The sequence below is a fragment of the Podarcis vaucheri genome (assembly GCF_965113315.1).
Source record: "Podarcis vaucheri genome assembly, chromosome: 5".
Taxonomy (NCBI): Eukaryota; Metazoa; Chordata; class Lepidosauria; order Squamata; family Lacertidae; genus Podarcis; species Podarcis vaucheri.
In genome coordinates, this window is record NC_138763.1 from 674,154 (window position 1) to 688,339 (window position 14,186).

Genomic DNA, 14,186 nt, shown 5'->3' on the forward strand with positions numbered 1-14,186 from the left:
ATCTCCCCATCCAGTTGGGCCCAGAGATCCTTGCTTGGCTGGATAGTGGAAGGTGGGGAGGGCTGAGCCATAAAGAGCCCCTTCCCACATTTCTCCCCCCAGGATACCAAAGAATGTCAAGCGGCTCCAGCCAGAGAAGATGTGACTGGGCTGGGGGGGGCACAGGCCTGGGGGAGACCCATGGGGGCAGCACAAAGGCAGCCAGCCTCCTGCTCAGCCGGCAGCAGCAACTTCCTCTGTGAGCATCTCCAAATACGGGGAGCAAACCCAACCCCGAGGCCAGGCTCCTGCTCCAGAAATTAAGAAAAATGACAACAACAGCAACTAAATGTATTAGATATACATTTGTGTTTTCCATGGGTTGAAGTGAACATCCACATGTACAGTTTCCTTTTGCACAGCAAAAGATATAATAATAATTATAATATATCTATACATATCTATAGAAACACTGAGACTGGAGAAGAAAATGGATTTGTGGAGAATAAAAATAATATTCGCCAAACCTCATAATTTAAAAAAAAACACCCCAAAAAGGTCTCCATGATCTCCACCACAGTGCAAAAGAAAAAAGAAAAAAATCTCTTAACACAGCATGGAATGGAAGGAACCATGGAGGGAGACACACGTTTCTTCAAAAAAGGAGGAAGGATAGAAGGAGAGTCAGGCAGGGAAGGAGGGATGAAGACCCCCCCTCCCCCCTTGGGGATCTGTAAACAAGACACACCCCTCCCCCACCCCCAGGGTTACGGAAAAGCATTTGGCAAGTCTGGGGGGTCCCGAGAAGCCGGGGCGTCATCCCACCGCTCGGGAGCGGGGTGGTCCTACCGGCGAGCGGGCGGCCGGACGGGGCTCCTTCTCTGAAGCCCGGCCGCCGGGCCGAGGAGGAAATGTGCCGGGGCTTTTCTGCCTGGAGGGGGAGGCTGGCGTGGCGGCCCCGGGGGGGCAAAGAGGGTCCCACCTGGAGGGCGCCGGCGAGCGTGGCACATCTTCCCTGCGCCTTGGCGGAGCCTCCCCTGCCTAAGGCCAGCCGCCCCTCCGACGGCTCCGTCAGCCGCTGTCTCCTCCGGGCTCGGGGCTGTCCGGTCCGCGGCACGGCTGGAGCGGCGGCGGCGGCGAGCCTCCGTCGTGGCCGTTGCTCTCGATGGACGACTCGCTGCCGGTGCTCTCGCCCGAGAGGAGCCGGGTGACGCGCAGGTCGGCGCGCAGCAGCGCCACGTCGTTGCCGATGGCCAGCTCGCCCAGGTCGCAGATGAGCTGCCCCAGGCTGCGCGCCGCGTCCGCCCCGTCGTCGTCGTCGTCCTCGCCCAGCGGCGCCAGCAGCTCGTCGTCCTCGTCGTCGCAGTCGCCCTCCTCCTCCTCGTCCTCGCCGTCGGGGCCGCCTCCGTTGGCCAGGCCGGCGGCGCGCTCCTCCAGCTCCTCGCCCAGCGCGTCCTCGGTGATGGAGCCCAGCTTGGGCGCGCTGCGGCTGCGCTCGACGGGCGGCTTGTAGCAGCAGCCGGGGCCGTGCAGGAGCAGCTTGCGCAGCGGCACCAGCGGGATGGCGCCGTCGGCCGCCGCGCCCGCCTGCTGCAGCTGCTGGTGCCGCGCGTCGGCGCGCTTCTTGAGGCGGCGGAACTCGGCCAGCGCCGCCGCCGAGGTCTGGTAGAGGAGCAGCGCCATGGCGCGCGCCTTCTCGGCCTTGGAGACCAGCACGGCGTGGCAGCGCAGCAGCACGGCCTTGTGCTTCACCTCGTGCCGGTAGATCCAGGCGAAGAGGCGCGGCAGGCGCGGGTCAGCCACGCAGTAGGTGACGCGGTGGAGCAGGTAGAGGTGGCCGGGGCGAGAGGCCGCCTCGGAGGGCGCGGCGGGCGCCATGCGGATGCCCTGCGGCCCGATGGTCAGCTTCATCTTGGTGCCGTGGCGCCCGGCCTCGCTCTTGGCCCAGATCTTGCCCACCGCCACGTCCGTGCAGCCCTCGCCCTTGGCCTGCAGCGTGGTGGCGTTGCCCAGGTAGAGCACCGTGTAGGTGGGCGCCTCGCTGCTCACGCGGAACTTCTTGCGCTTGCAGCGGAACAGGTTGCCCATCCTGCTGAGGGCGCCCTCGGGCGGGCACGCGCGGGCCAGGGAGCCCAGCGCCGCCGAGCAGGGCAGGCTCCCCGCGCCCGCCGCGCAGCAGCTGCCCTTGCCCTTCCCCGACGGCGCGCTGGGCGGCGAAGGAGGCGGAGGATGCCGCCGGGGCTTCTGCTGCGTCTTCTGGTGCTGCTGCTGCTGCTGCGTCAGCTGCTCGTCGTCCGCGGCCAGCAGCTCGAACTTGTGCCTCTTCCAGGGCAGCATGGCGTCGCCGCCCGACGGCGCGGCCGGCCCGGGGCGCTGCTGCTGCTGCTGCTGCTGCTCCTCAGCTGGAGGCGCCCGCCGCAGCCCCGGCCGCCCGCGCATCCCGACGGCGCCCGAGGGGGACAGCCGGGCACGGGCCCCCCGCCTGCCACCGCCGCATCGGCGCGCGCGCCCGCCGCCCCTCGCCGCGCCGCCGCCGCTGCCCGACCCGCCGCCGCTCCGTCTCCATCGCCGCTGCAGCGCGCTTCACATCCCGTCCGCGGCCGCTGCTCGGGGCTCCGCGCGGGCGGCCGCGCCGCTAAATATAGGCCGGCGGCGCCCCGAAGCCCCGCCGGGGAGGAGCGGAGGCGGCGCCGACGGAAGCGGAGGGAGGGACCGAGCCGAGGCAGGAGGAGCCCCGGCGCCGCTGCCCTCCTCTTTTCCCGGCCGGGGAGCGCGCTCGGCGGGGAGGGAAGGCGGGGAGATGCGCGTGCGGCTCCGGATCGAGGACCCGGCTGAAAAAGGGGAGCGCAAGGCGGAGGGAGCGACCACCGGGGGGGGCGCGGAGGGGGGGCTTGGCTGTCGTTCCCGGCTGCGTTTGCGCGCTGCTGCCTCTCCGCCCCTCGCCCCCCGCCGGTCGCATCCTCTGCTGGGCAGCCGGAGAAGCGCAAGGACGGCGCGCAGTGGGGAAGCAGAGGCACAAAAGAACCGCGTCGCAAAAGGGCGAATTCGGGCAAAATCCCGGCGGGGGAGGAAACACGGAAACAGGGAGAAACGGGATAGCAAACACAACTCCTCATCTCTAACCATGTTAGGAAACGGAGCTCCCGGGTCCTGTTTTCTATTTCTTTATTTCCATGTTTCTGCATTTATGTCGCAGTTCCCCCCCCCCCTCCAAGGAGCTGAAGGTCCAGGGGTCTCTCTCTCTCTCTCTCTCTCTCTCTCTCTCTCTCTCTCTCTCTCTCTCCCTCCCCGTTTTATCCTCACAACAACAGCCCCGTGAGGGAGCTCAGGCGGAGAGGCAGGGACGGTTCCCAAGGCCAGGCAGGAGAGTTTCATGGATGAAGTGGCCGCTTGAACCCGGGTCCCCCAAATCCTAGTATTCTGCCACTGTAACCACTATTCCACACTGTCTTTTTGATGTGAGAAGAAGACTGCTGCATCTCCCTGGCCAAAGGGTCCAGCCAGGGAGCATCCCAGCATCTGGACTCTGACAAGGTGGCTTTTCCGTCTCCCACAAGCAGAAGCCCCTCTGGCGGCTGCTCCCCTGGCCAGGGCTGACTGAGGGGCAGACTGCTTTGGAATATGGGGGTTGCACCGAGCTGTCACAATGATTCCCTCCCCTTCTAACCACCAGGGCTAGTGGTCAGGAGAGCCTTGTCTGGTACGGCTTCACATTCAGGTGATGTGTCAAGGAGCATCTTCTTCCACTAGGTCTGCTGGCAAGGGCAGTGGCTCAGTGGCAGAACACCTGCTGGGCATGCAGAAGGGCAGTGGTTCCATCCCTGGCAGCCTCCTCAGGGAGGGCTTGGAAAAGACTCCTGCCTGAAACCTTGAGAAGCTGCTACATGTCAGTGTAGTGCAGAGGGTACTAGGCTGGAAGTAAAAAGCAGAGCTTCCTGTTTTCCGCTCAGTCAAATGAGAATATTCCCAGCATGGATTTGATACGGAACGGGGGGGGGGGCAATGTCTTCTTCACTACAATATATTTGCTCAATTTCTCTAGGACTCCATCACCCCTCCCCTGTCCTCCATAATCTCTCAAGTAATACTGTCAAAATCCTGTTACAATGTATCCACTCTGTTTCTGCTTTTGCTCTCTAGTACAGAGTGGCTTAGAAATCACTGAAATCTTCAAAAATTGATATAAAATCAGCCGTGGTTCTGATCTGCTCGTTCTCGGTGCCATTCAACTCAGTTCCCCTTGGACTCCATGATGCTGTCCCTACTTCCATAATCCCCAAAGCGGCAGGTCACGTACGCAGGAACTTCTTAATCCTGTCAGATAGTTTTGCAAATCCTTCCTTCGGGCAATACTAGGTGACAGACGATGTATATTCCTGGCCCATTGTCTTGCCACCACCGGTACTCAATAAATGTGTATCTATGTATATTTCCCGCTCCGCATATCCCCCCTCCCTCATCCGAAAATGCTAATTAATGTAATCCCACCTTTTCATAATGTATTCATGACGTGTAAAGTATATTCATGATGTAACTTGTGAAACCCAACCTTCCCATAATGTATTCGTGACGTTTCATGCACTGTATTCTGGGACATGGAGGGAAATCTCAAAAGTTCATGCCACCCCTTTCTCGCTGTTCAATCTCGCCTTGAACCTGTTGCGCAATAAACTTGGATCTTCTGCAGTTTGCTCCTGCGTCCGGCTGAGCTCATTTTCTTCCGCAGGGACCCACGGACTTAGTCCGATGAGCTGGGTGGCAGAGTAACCCCGCACCCAGAATTTTTCCGTAACAGTTGGCTGCCCAACGTGGGGCTTGTGGTTCTCCCAAGCTGCTGACTGGGGGCCCCGAAATCTTCAGCCGGCTCCAGGCCATTTTGCCTGGGAAGATCCTTTTGGACCCCCAGCCATCTTCTGGGCGGTAATCGAAAGCCCTAGGAGTTCAGCCGGGGAGCAAAAGAGGGATCCAGCCGGCTTATTCATCGATCCCGGGATCATCATAGAAGACGCGTGAGTATAAGGAAAAAGGAAAATCCAGTGCACTGGTGGGAAGGGGGTGGAATCTCCTGGCAACTGAATCTCTGCCCTCCTCCCTATCGCTCCTTCTTACCTTTCTCTTGGTCCGGTTAACGAGAGAGACCGTGGACCACTGCTCAGCCCGAAAAGGGGGGGCTCTGAGCTCTATCTCTTTCTCTGAACCCCCCCAGCCAGCCGCACCAATTGGGAGTCCGAAAGTAAGACGGAGAGAGCCGACTTGAAAGATAGCCGACTCTCCGCAACGGACATCCCAGTTGAAAGCAAGGGGTTGGGGCTCTCTTTCCGAACTTCTCTAGCGCCCGGCAAGGGGGCGGGAAGTGGTCTTGCTTTCTATCCCAATCCCAGCCGCACTGGTCGGTGCCACGTAACCGTGCGTGAGCCCGCTTCCAAAAGCAAGGGGGATTTTCGACCCGAAATTCTATCCAGGGACCACCTGATCTGGCACTGCATGGCGCGGGCGTCCAGTAGGGCCCCTTTTCCTGAGATGTGACGATAGGTAGGAGGTTGCCAGGAGGGATAGCCCATGAGGAATTGGGCAGGACCGGCAGAGTGGAAAGAGACCCCAGGTTATAGGAAATAAGGAAATAAGGAAATAGGAAATGGAACGCAAGGAACCGGATAGCTAGAGCTCTCTAAAACCCACTAAGGAAGTTGCCAGGCAACTAGAAGCCCCTTCTCCTCTTTACTATACGTCCCTGTACTAAGCGTACCAAACCCCTAGACATACCAATCCTAATCAACCCCTCTTTTTTCCCCTTCTCTATCCCAGACACCCCCCCCCAAAAAAAGGAAAAAGCAAAAAAGCAACAACAGCAACGCATGCATCTATAAAGGGGTACCCAGTCAACCAAGCGTTGTGAGCCCTACCAGTCTGATTACCTGGTGGTGTGTTTGAAGAGGCAAGGAGGCTCATAAAACCATGTGGGACCTTCCTACTAATTTCACTTAATGAAGCCAAAGGTAGTGGCCCATCTCCTTGCAATAACCAACTAAAGGATGAGAATATATATGTTTACATGTTGTCTGTTATGTGTGTTGTCTGTTAATACATATATGAGAATATGTATGTTTACATGTTGTCCGTTATGTGTGTTGTCTGTTCCTTCTGTCTCTGGCAGACTGCCTTTCTTAAGTGTGCATAGTTTAAACTGCAAGCTTGCTTCAAAATTTAAATCTAAGGAAGTCATGCTGGATCTTAGCAGTCCTAAATAAGAGAAAATGAGAATGAAGTGTGCAAATGTTTACCCCACCTCTTGCTTTGCCCCAACTTTTGAGATTGCGAGTCTACAGTCTTATTTTGGAAGGTGCTGATAACCTAATGTTTCTGCTGCAAAAGCCTAGTTGAGCCAACTGCTCTCAAGCTAAAATGCAGTGTATGTATTTCATTAAGCATATGCCTATGAAAGTATGGTGTTCCTTCTAAGAAAATATCTGAGTCCAGTTTTAACTTTGATTTGGTTGGACAGAAGAGTTATTGTAAGGCTCCTGATATCAGTCTCTATAAGACTTCCTGGCCTCTTTTCTTAGAAAATGCCCCCCCCCCCCTGTTTCATTCTGTCTCTTTCAGGGTTTTTTTTTTTTCCCTCCTTCTCCTTCTTATTCTGTGCCAGGTAAATTTACTCCTGAGTAAGCTTCCTTTAAAGGAAACTGCAAGGGGGGGCATAGATTAGGCTTACTATTGCTCTGCAAGTTCAACAAAATTGTCAAATCTATGGCTGTTGTAATTATTTGTGAGTGGTTATATCAATTGAATTAACTTTGCTTTATAAAAGATCCTCTCCCTATCTTAGGAAAATGTTAACTTCAATCTTCCTTTAAAGATAATTTCTATAGGTATGTGTGTGTTTCTGGTAGTACAAATCTTGCTATGAACCCTGTATTTTAGGGTTGGACTAGATGACCCCAGGTCCCTTTCAACTTTCCCAATTTGTGGCTGATGAGTTGAAATTCAGCCCAGGTTGGCTCTTTGTTTTTTAAAAGGTGTGATGAGAGGTGAAAGCCATGATGTTTGAAGCAGAACTGGTGATATCAAGCATTTAAGTGATTACAGTGTTTATCATTTTGTCTATTATTTACAAAAATCAGACTTAAAAGTCTACTCAAAGTTTAAGCACATACAAATGGATAATCAAGTAGAATTAGCCTTGACCAATCCATTTGTCTGCAAATGGTAAGGCCGAAATGACTGAGAATGTTTTAAAAAAAAAAAAATTCCTATGAATTCTAACTCTCTGGCCATTTTTACTCATAAATAAGAGAGCGGTTGATTGTTCCGCGAATGGCCAGAGGGATATTAGCCCTTTCCTGTACATAAAGGAAGCAGTCTCGTTTGCTTGGGCCGAAATCGCTAGCTTTGGTAAATACTTAAATTGCTGAGTTTCTCTTTTTTGTTTAAAATCAAACCCTGTTTTCAAAATCTACTCCATACCCTTCCCTTCCCTTATTCAAATGTTAATTTAGCCAAAGGATGCAACATTTTCAATAGTACAAAAGGTTTGCTGAGACATGAACTCTGCACATGCACAGAGGCTAGATCAGCTAAAGAAGAGAGAGAGAGAGGACGGGGAGGGGGGACTGTAAAGGAGGGAGAGGAGGTTTCTTCCAAATGTAAAAGAAAAGTCAGAACCATTGAGGGAAATCACCCTTAATCTGTCTTTGCTCCAAGGGCTACTTAAGACAAAAGGCTACAAAAAAAAAACAAAAAAAAAAAACAAAAAACTAGCCCATCAAAAGCCAAGAGCTTTCCAGGTTCCAAATCTTAACATGCAAAATTCTTTTCACAGGTAAATATCAAAGCATTCCCCCCTGATTGGGAATTTTAGGAACAGCATTTCCTGACAGGCTTTTCACATGAAATAATTTTCCCTTTTAACAGGATATGTGAACCCCGATAACAAAGTGTTTGTCCCTTTTCCTCCCACAGCAACTTTCTTTCTGTTCTGTGAAACAAGTCTGAATCCCTGCTGTATTAGTGACCTCTATCTCTTTGTGCCTTTGACATTTTTTTTAAGTTACAAATAATCTGTTTTCATTTATTTAATCAGTTTCTCCATGATGTCTATGAAGTTAATCGAAGCACAACCAAACATTGTTTGTGGAATGGTACTTGTTTACCTTTGGCCTGAGCATTTCTTACTAATTCTGTCATTTTGGCTAGTGCAAGGTACCTGCACAACTTTAAATTGCCATTCATTTTATTGGTATTAACTCATTTCCCAGTATTCCGCTATTAACATTACAGCTGATGTCACATCAAGAAACACTTTTATTTTCATTTGGGATGTTAGAATGCCAAAACAGATTACTTCAGGTTACTTATTAATTGTGTGTCTTAGCATTTATTTATTTTTGGTTCCTCATAGCTCATTTTTGTGTGTTTGTGTTTTACTTTGGGGGACATGTTCATCACATGTTGAAAGTCAGTCTCACGAAGTTCTTTTATTGAATAGCACATGGTGAATTTTAAGTTTTCCTCATTGTTTTTCCATTTTTTCCAGTCCAGTAGTAATATGTGTGGTTTTGATAATATCTTTGTACTATTTAATAATAGTTATTTTCTGAATCTGATGTCTTTGTGTCAAGTCCATTTTCATCTAACTGGTAATCTAATTTTTTGCTTTCTTTTTTATTTTTTAACCTTTGTATTTTTTACAGTTCTCTTTCTATACATGTGGAGTAATTTTTTATTTTATAATATGAAAAGAACAACAACAACAAAAATTAAGTGAAGGAAAGCAAACAAACTTAGCAGATAATCACAGTAATTATATGGAAATGTGATAATGAATAAAATGTTTAATCCACTAAGATTGTTATTATTTGCAGCTTCCCATGGAAACTGGAGGACATCCCTTTTACCTTTTGCCCTTTCCTTGTCTAACTGTGTTTTTAAGTCACCCCAAAACCCTGCCCCCTTACAGGATATCACTTCTACAGATGTGCAATGATGAAAAGCAGCAACAACCCCTCAACTCAGTACTTCGCCATCGCAAGACCAGCAACAACAGACAACAGAGACTGCTGGGGAAGTGGGCCTGACAAAGGGGGGTGGAGTTGACTTACAAGGACATCTTTTCACTTGAACCTCAAGCCTCTGCTCCAAGATTCAAAAGATACATACGTAAAAGATCACAATGGTGTCAAGATATGCAACAGATATTTAATTATTTTGTTTTGTATTATGTGTTATTATGTAAGAATGTTGAAATGTGTCTGACAGTGTGATTTCCACAAAGGGGGGCAATTTATTGTGTGTAACTGTTTTTATGTTTAATATCTTATTCCTTACACACCAGTGGAGAATTCTCATGCATTTTATACTTTCTAATAGCTCACACTATTGTGTAGTCCAATGTTTAGATAACCACAATTCGTTGTCCCACCTGGCACTATGCCAACCTTCCCTACCCATTTTAAAAATGTGCTAAAACTTGCTTTACCAAGGAGAAGCTTCTAAGAAACATGAAGGTGGATATGCTTTGGTTTAGCAGGAATGATTCCTTATAGACTTAAATTGACTTATTTGGACAACTGCCCTTGTTAAGAATGGTTTTCTTTTAACAGATTGGTTTGAAGAGTTGAGAACCATGGGGCAAGATAAATTCAAATTGGACTCAGTTTGAATTGGGCACGTGTATCCAGGCTGCAATTAGCCTTTTGGTCCTTTAAGTGCAAGTGAGCAACCCCCATGCGTGCAAAACCACAGCCTATAATAAAATCCCATAGCTAAAGGCCAAGGCGAAGACATCTCCCTCAGAGATGCCCAAACCTGTGCCAGCTATGGTGAATGCCAGGCGACATGGTTAAATGAAAGCCCTGAGGGGATTCAACAGACAGGATGTGTTGCTGTAGCACTATGTCAGTGAGACCACAAAAGAGCTAGCTTGACACCTGAGAAACACACAAAAAATGGCGAAGGACAAAACACCAACTGCATTTTTCAGTCAATTAGACCTTCCTGTTAGGTGCAAAGCATAAAACACTATTGAGAATGCCACAAGTAATTTAGCAACAAAATACAAGAGATGTTCTTTATATAATACCCTATATGCAGCTACCTGCACTGATATACTTGCAAATGACCGTAAGAGGCATGGCTTGCAAGTCCCTTTCAGGTTTGCATAAAGCCACACATCCCATTCACCGAGATTTAGGGTGCGGAGAAAAGATTTGCAAGTTCTTACAGAACTTTAATGCAAATCTATCTCCGAATGGGGGACTGATACGGAACGGGGGGGGGGGGCAATGTCTTCTTCACTACAATATATTTGCTCAATTTCTCTAGGACTCCATCACCCCTCCCCTGTCCTCCATAATCTCTCAAGTAATACTGTCAAAATCCTGTTACAATGTATCCACTCTGTTTCTGCTTTTGCTCTCTAGTACAGAGTGGCTTAGAAATCACTGAAATCTTCAAAAATTGATATAAAATCAGCCGTGGTTCTGATCTGCTCGTTCTCGGTGCCATTCAACTCAGTTCCCCTTGGACTCCATGATGCTGTCCCTACTTCCATAATCCCCAAAGCGGCAGGTCACGTACGCAGGAACTTCTTAATCCTGTCAGATAGTTTTGCAAATCCTTCCTTCGGGCAATACTAGGTGACAGACGATGTATATTCCTGGCCCATTGTCTTGCCACCACCGGTACTCAATAAATGTGTATCTATGTATATTTCCCGCTCCGCATATCCCCCCTCCCTCATCCGAAAATGCTAATTAATGTAATCCCACCTTTTCATAATGTATTCATGACGTGTAAAGTATATTCATGATGTAACTTGTGAAACCCAACCTTCCCATAATGTATTCGTGACGTTTCATGCACTGTATTCTGGGACATGGAGGGAAATCTCAAAAGTTCATGCCACCCCTTTCTCGCTGTTCAATCTCGCCTTGAACCTGTTGCGCAATAAACTTGGATCTTCTGCAGTTTGCTCCTGCGTCCGGCTGAGCTCATTTTCTTCCGCAGGGACCCACGGACTTAGTCCGATGAGCTGGGTGGCAGAGTAACCCCGCACCCAGAATTTTTCCGTAACAGATTCCAGCTGCTTCCCCCCTTTCCTTGGCTTCACGGATTTCTCCCCCACAGCCCCAAGATCCCTCTCTCGGTCAGCTGCTGCCAAGGGGGACCCTATCTGTGCACATCTGAGGTCAGGATTCTTTGCCTCCATGGGCATCACTTGACACTTATTGTTTCTTAAATATGTATCCTGCACAGCAAAAAGACACAGAAATAAAACCACAAAGAACATAACGAATACAAGAATGAAAGCAAAGCAAACCAAGAACCCACCCAATAACTGCCTTGGTCATGTTGTTGCCCAGTCACCCAGATTGGAGAACTCCTTACAATCTGCTCAAGTTTTTGCTGCCCCAAATGCTGAGTTTTCCCCATATACCATCTTGGCGCAGGCAGTGCAGAAAGAATCCCCAATATAATTTGGTGTTACGCAGATGTGAGCAGCAGGCCTTTGTAATGTGCCATTACTCACTTCCCTCCATTGTTCGGGGCCTGTTTACTCCTCCTCCCTTTCTCTCTCTGCCTCCGGTTGTTTAACTGACAACAGTCCCCAAGAGTTCCTGTCTGTCTTTGTCTGCCATGACTGCTAAGTTTTCCCTGGAGGCTGGGGGGGGGGGCAGAGGTACAGTGGAATTGGAAGAAGGTTCAGAAAAGGGCAACCAAAGAGTCCCCTACAAATAAAATCTGCAGCATTTGGGACATTTTCGTTTAGAGAGGCCCAGCCACACCTCCCCTTAAGCCCATACCTCTTTGCCCCATTTTCCATTTGGTCTGGGCATGGCGATTCCACTTGTGCTTTTTGCCTCGGACCCCCGAAGCCCCATGTTTTCCTGTTCATACTTCCTATAATCAATAGTCTGCTGTTTTTGTTGTCTCTACCTTCAGCTCTCCCCCTCCCCCATGGCAGAGAGCCAGAGAATCAGAAACCCAGAAAATCAGATTATCAGAAAACCAGCTTTTCAGAAACCTGAATAATCAGACAATCATTCAACATATACAAAAGGAGATCCTCCCAACACACGTTTTGCACATACAGTACACGGTTTGCTTGCAATTTCTATAAGAATGCTAAAGAGAGAAAAGTAAAATAAAATTTAAAAATTAAGCATGCCGAGAAAACTGGAAGTGTGCTGCTGGAGAAATTATCCTGCCAGGGTAGGCAGGGAGAGAAGAAGAGAAAGTGGGAGCCGACTGCCCCCAACATTGCTTCCAGGAAAGCACAGGAAATCTCATTCAGGAGCTATTATAGGACCACTTCAGAAGAGGGACAAGTGTTCCTTTGGGTTTTTCACAGCTTGATGTTTGTACCAATTCAGCAATAAACACGGGGTTTTTCTAGGGAAAGTGGTGGGCCCAAAAGACAAAAACAAAACCATCTTGGACCCCTAAAAACAGATCAATGCAGAATACTAGAAGGGCTTGAGTGTTCATTTTGCACCTTGGTTTCCTTCCTTGAAGCCTGCGTTGAGGTATAATTTTGATAGCCATCGTGGAGCGTATTAGTCGGTAATCTGTCCAGCAGTTGTCAGCAAAGATCACCAGTGTTGAAGCGATGATTCTTCAACATCACCTTCGTTGTACTGGTCATGTTGTTTGGGTGCCTGATTATCGTCTTCCAAAGCAACTACTCTATTCTCAACTCAAGATTGGAAAGCAAAATAGCAGTGGACAACAAAAGAAGTTCAAAGACTCTCTCAAGGCAAATCTAAAAAAATGTAGTATAAACACCAACAATTGGGAAACACTGGCCTGTGAGCGCTTCAGTTGGAGAACAGCCTTTACCAAAGGCGTCATGGGCTTTGAAGACACTCGAACTCAGGACGCAAGGGAGAAATGTGCTAAGAGGAAGGCACGCTTGGCAAATCCACACCATGATCAACTCCTGCCCGGGAACCAATGTCCCCACTGTGGAAGAATGTGTGGATCCAGAACTGGCCTCTACAGTCACTTACGGACTCATGGTTAAAACCGTGTTTATGGAAGACAATCTTACTCGGCTATGAGGGATCGCCAAAGAAGAAGAAGAAGAGTTTGGATTTGATATCCCGCCTTTCACTCCACTTCAGGAGTCTCAAAGCGGCTCACATTCTCCTTTCCCTTCCTCCCCCACAACAAACACTCTGTGGGGTGAGTGGGGCTGAGAGACTTCACAGAAGTGTGACTGGCCCAAGGTCACCCAGCAGCTGCATGTGGAGGAGCGGAGACGCGAACCCGGTTTCCCAGATTACGTGACTACCGCTCTTAACCACTACACCACACTGGCTCTCAGAAGATCAGAATACTAGCCATCATAGGACAAGCAGTAGTCATGGCTGTACCCTGAAGGTGATGTGATAGAAGTTTATAAAATTATGCCTGGCAGAGAGAAAGTGGATGGGGAGAAGTCTCTTCCTCTCTTCTGTCAGTAGAATTTGTGGGCATCCAATGAAGTGGAACCTGGCAAGATTCAGGACAGCACAGGGCAAAAACTCCAATTGGTAAAAGTAAACAAGAAGCGTTAAATACTTTACAGAATAACAATGTTTAAAAGTCTGAGAAAACTAAATGTCTCCTGGCAGCACAAGGATAACAAAGCAGGTGCCCGGTGAGCCTCCCGGGGTGTTGGGAAGGGTGTTCCATGTGCAGGAGTCACCACCAAAAAGGCTCCACCTGTTTGCCACCTGCTGTCCTTCCAGTGGCCAGGATCATTTCCTCAGGTGTCAACCTCAGGAAGAAGTGGGGAAAAGGATATGGCACAACACTAGAATCAGGCCAAAAAGCGGGCAATTGCCTGGTTCTCAGGTCACTTCCGAGATCTCTTTGGAGAAGTAAATGAGTTGTTATTAAAGTGTTATTCTCGTTGATACTTTATTATTATCATTCTCACCATCTTCATTTCAATTCATCTGTTGCCTGAGGAAGGCCCAATGCAACTTACCCACAATAATTTATTTATTTTTAACCTATAAAATGTTGTCATGTCCCAGTCATCCACTGAAGAGAGAGATTTTTGTAATACTGTGCATGTATTTGTAAGGAGAGTCTCTATCCGACAGTAAGAGACGTCTGACAAGGGAATGGGCTGCCTTGGAAAGGGGTGGACTCTCCTTTGTTGGGCTTTGCTCAGCAGAGGCCAGGTGGCCATCCATCAGGGAAGCTTCAGCTGGGCTTCC

The 14,186-nt window shown here is 49.4% G+C and overlaps 1 protein-coding gene across 1 annotated transcript; it reads right to left on the minus strand.

The window, feature by feature from the left end:
• Nucleotides 1-325: 325 nt before the first annotated feature.
• On the minus strand, nucleotides 326-2,540 carry FAM43A (family with sequence similarity 43 member A). The gene has a single exon (XM_082223678.1). The coding sequence runs from the start codon at nucleotides 2,416-2,418 to the stop codon at nucleotides 1,051-1,053; it is 1,368 nt and encodes a 455-aa protein (XP_082079804.1). The 5' UTR covers nucleotides 2,419-2,540; the 3' UTR covers nucleotides 326-1,050.
• Between the last annotated feature and the right edge of the window lie 11,646 nt (nucleotides 2,541-14,186).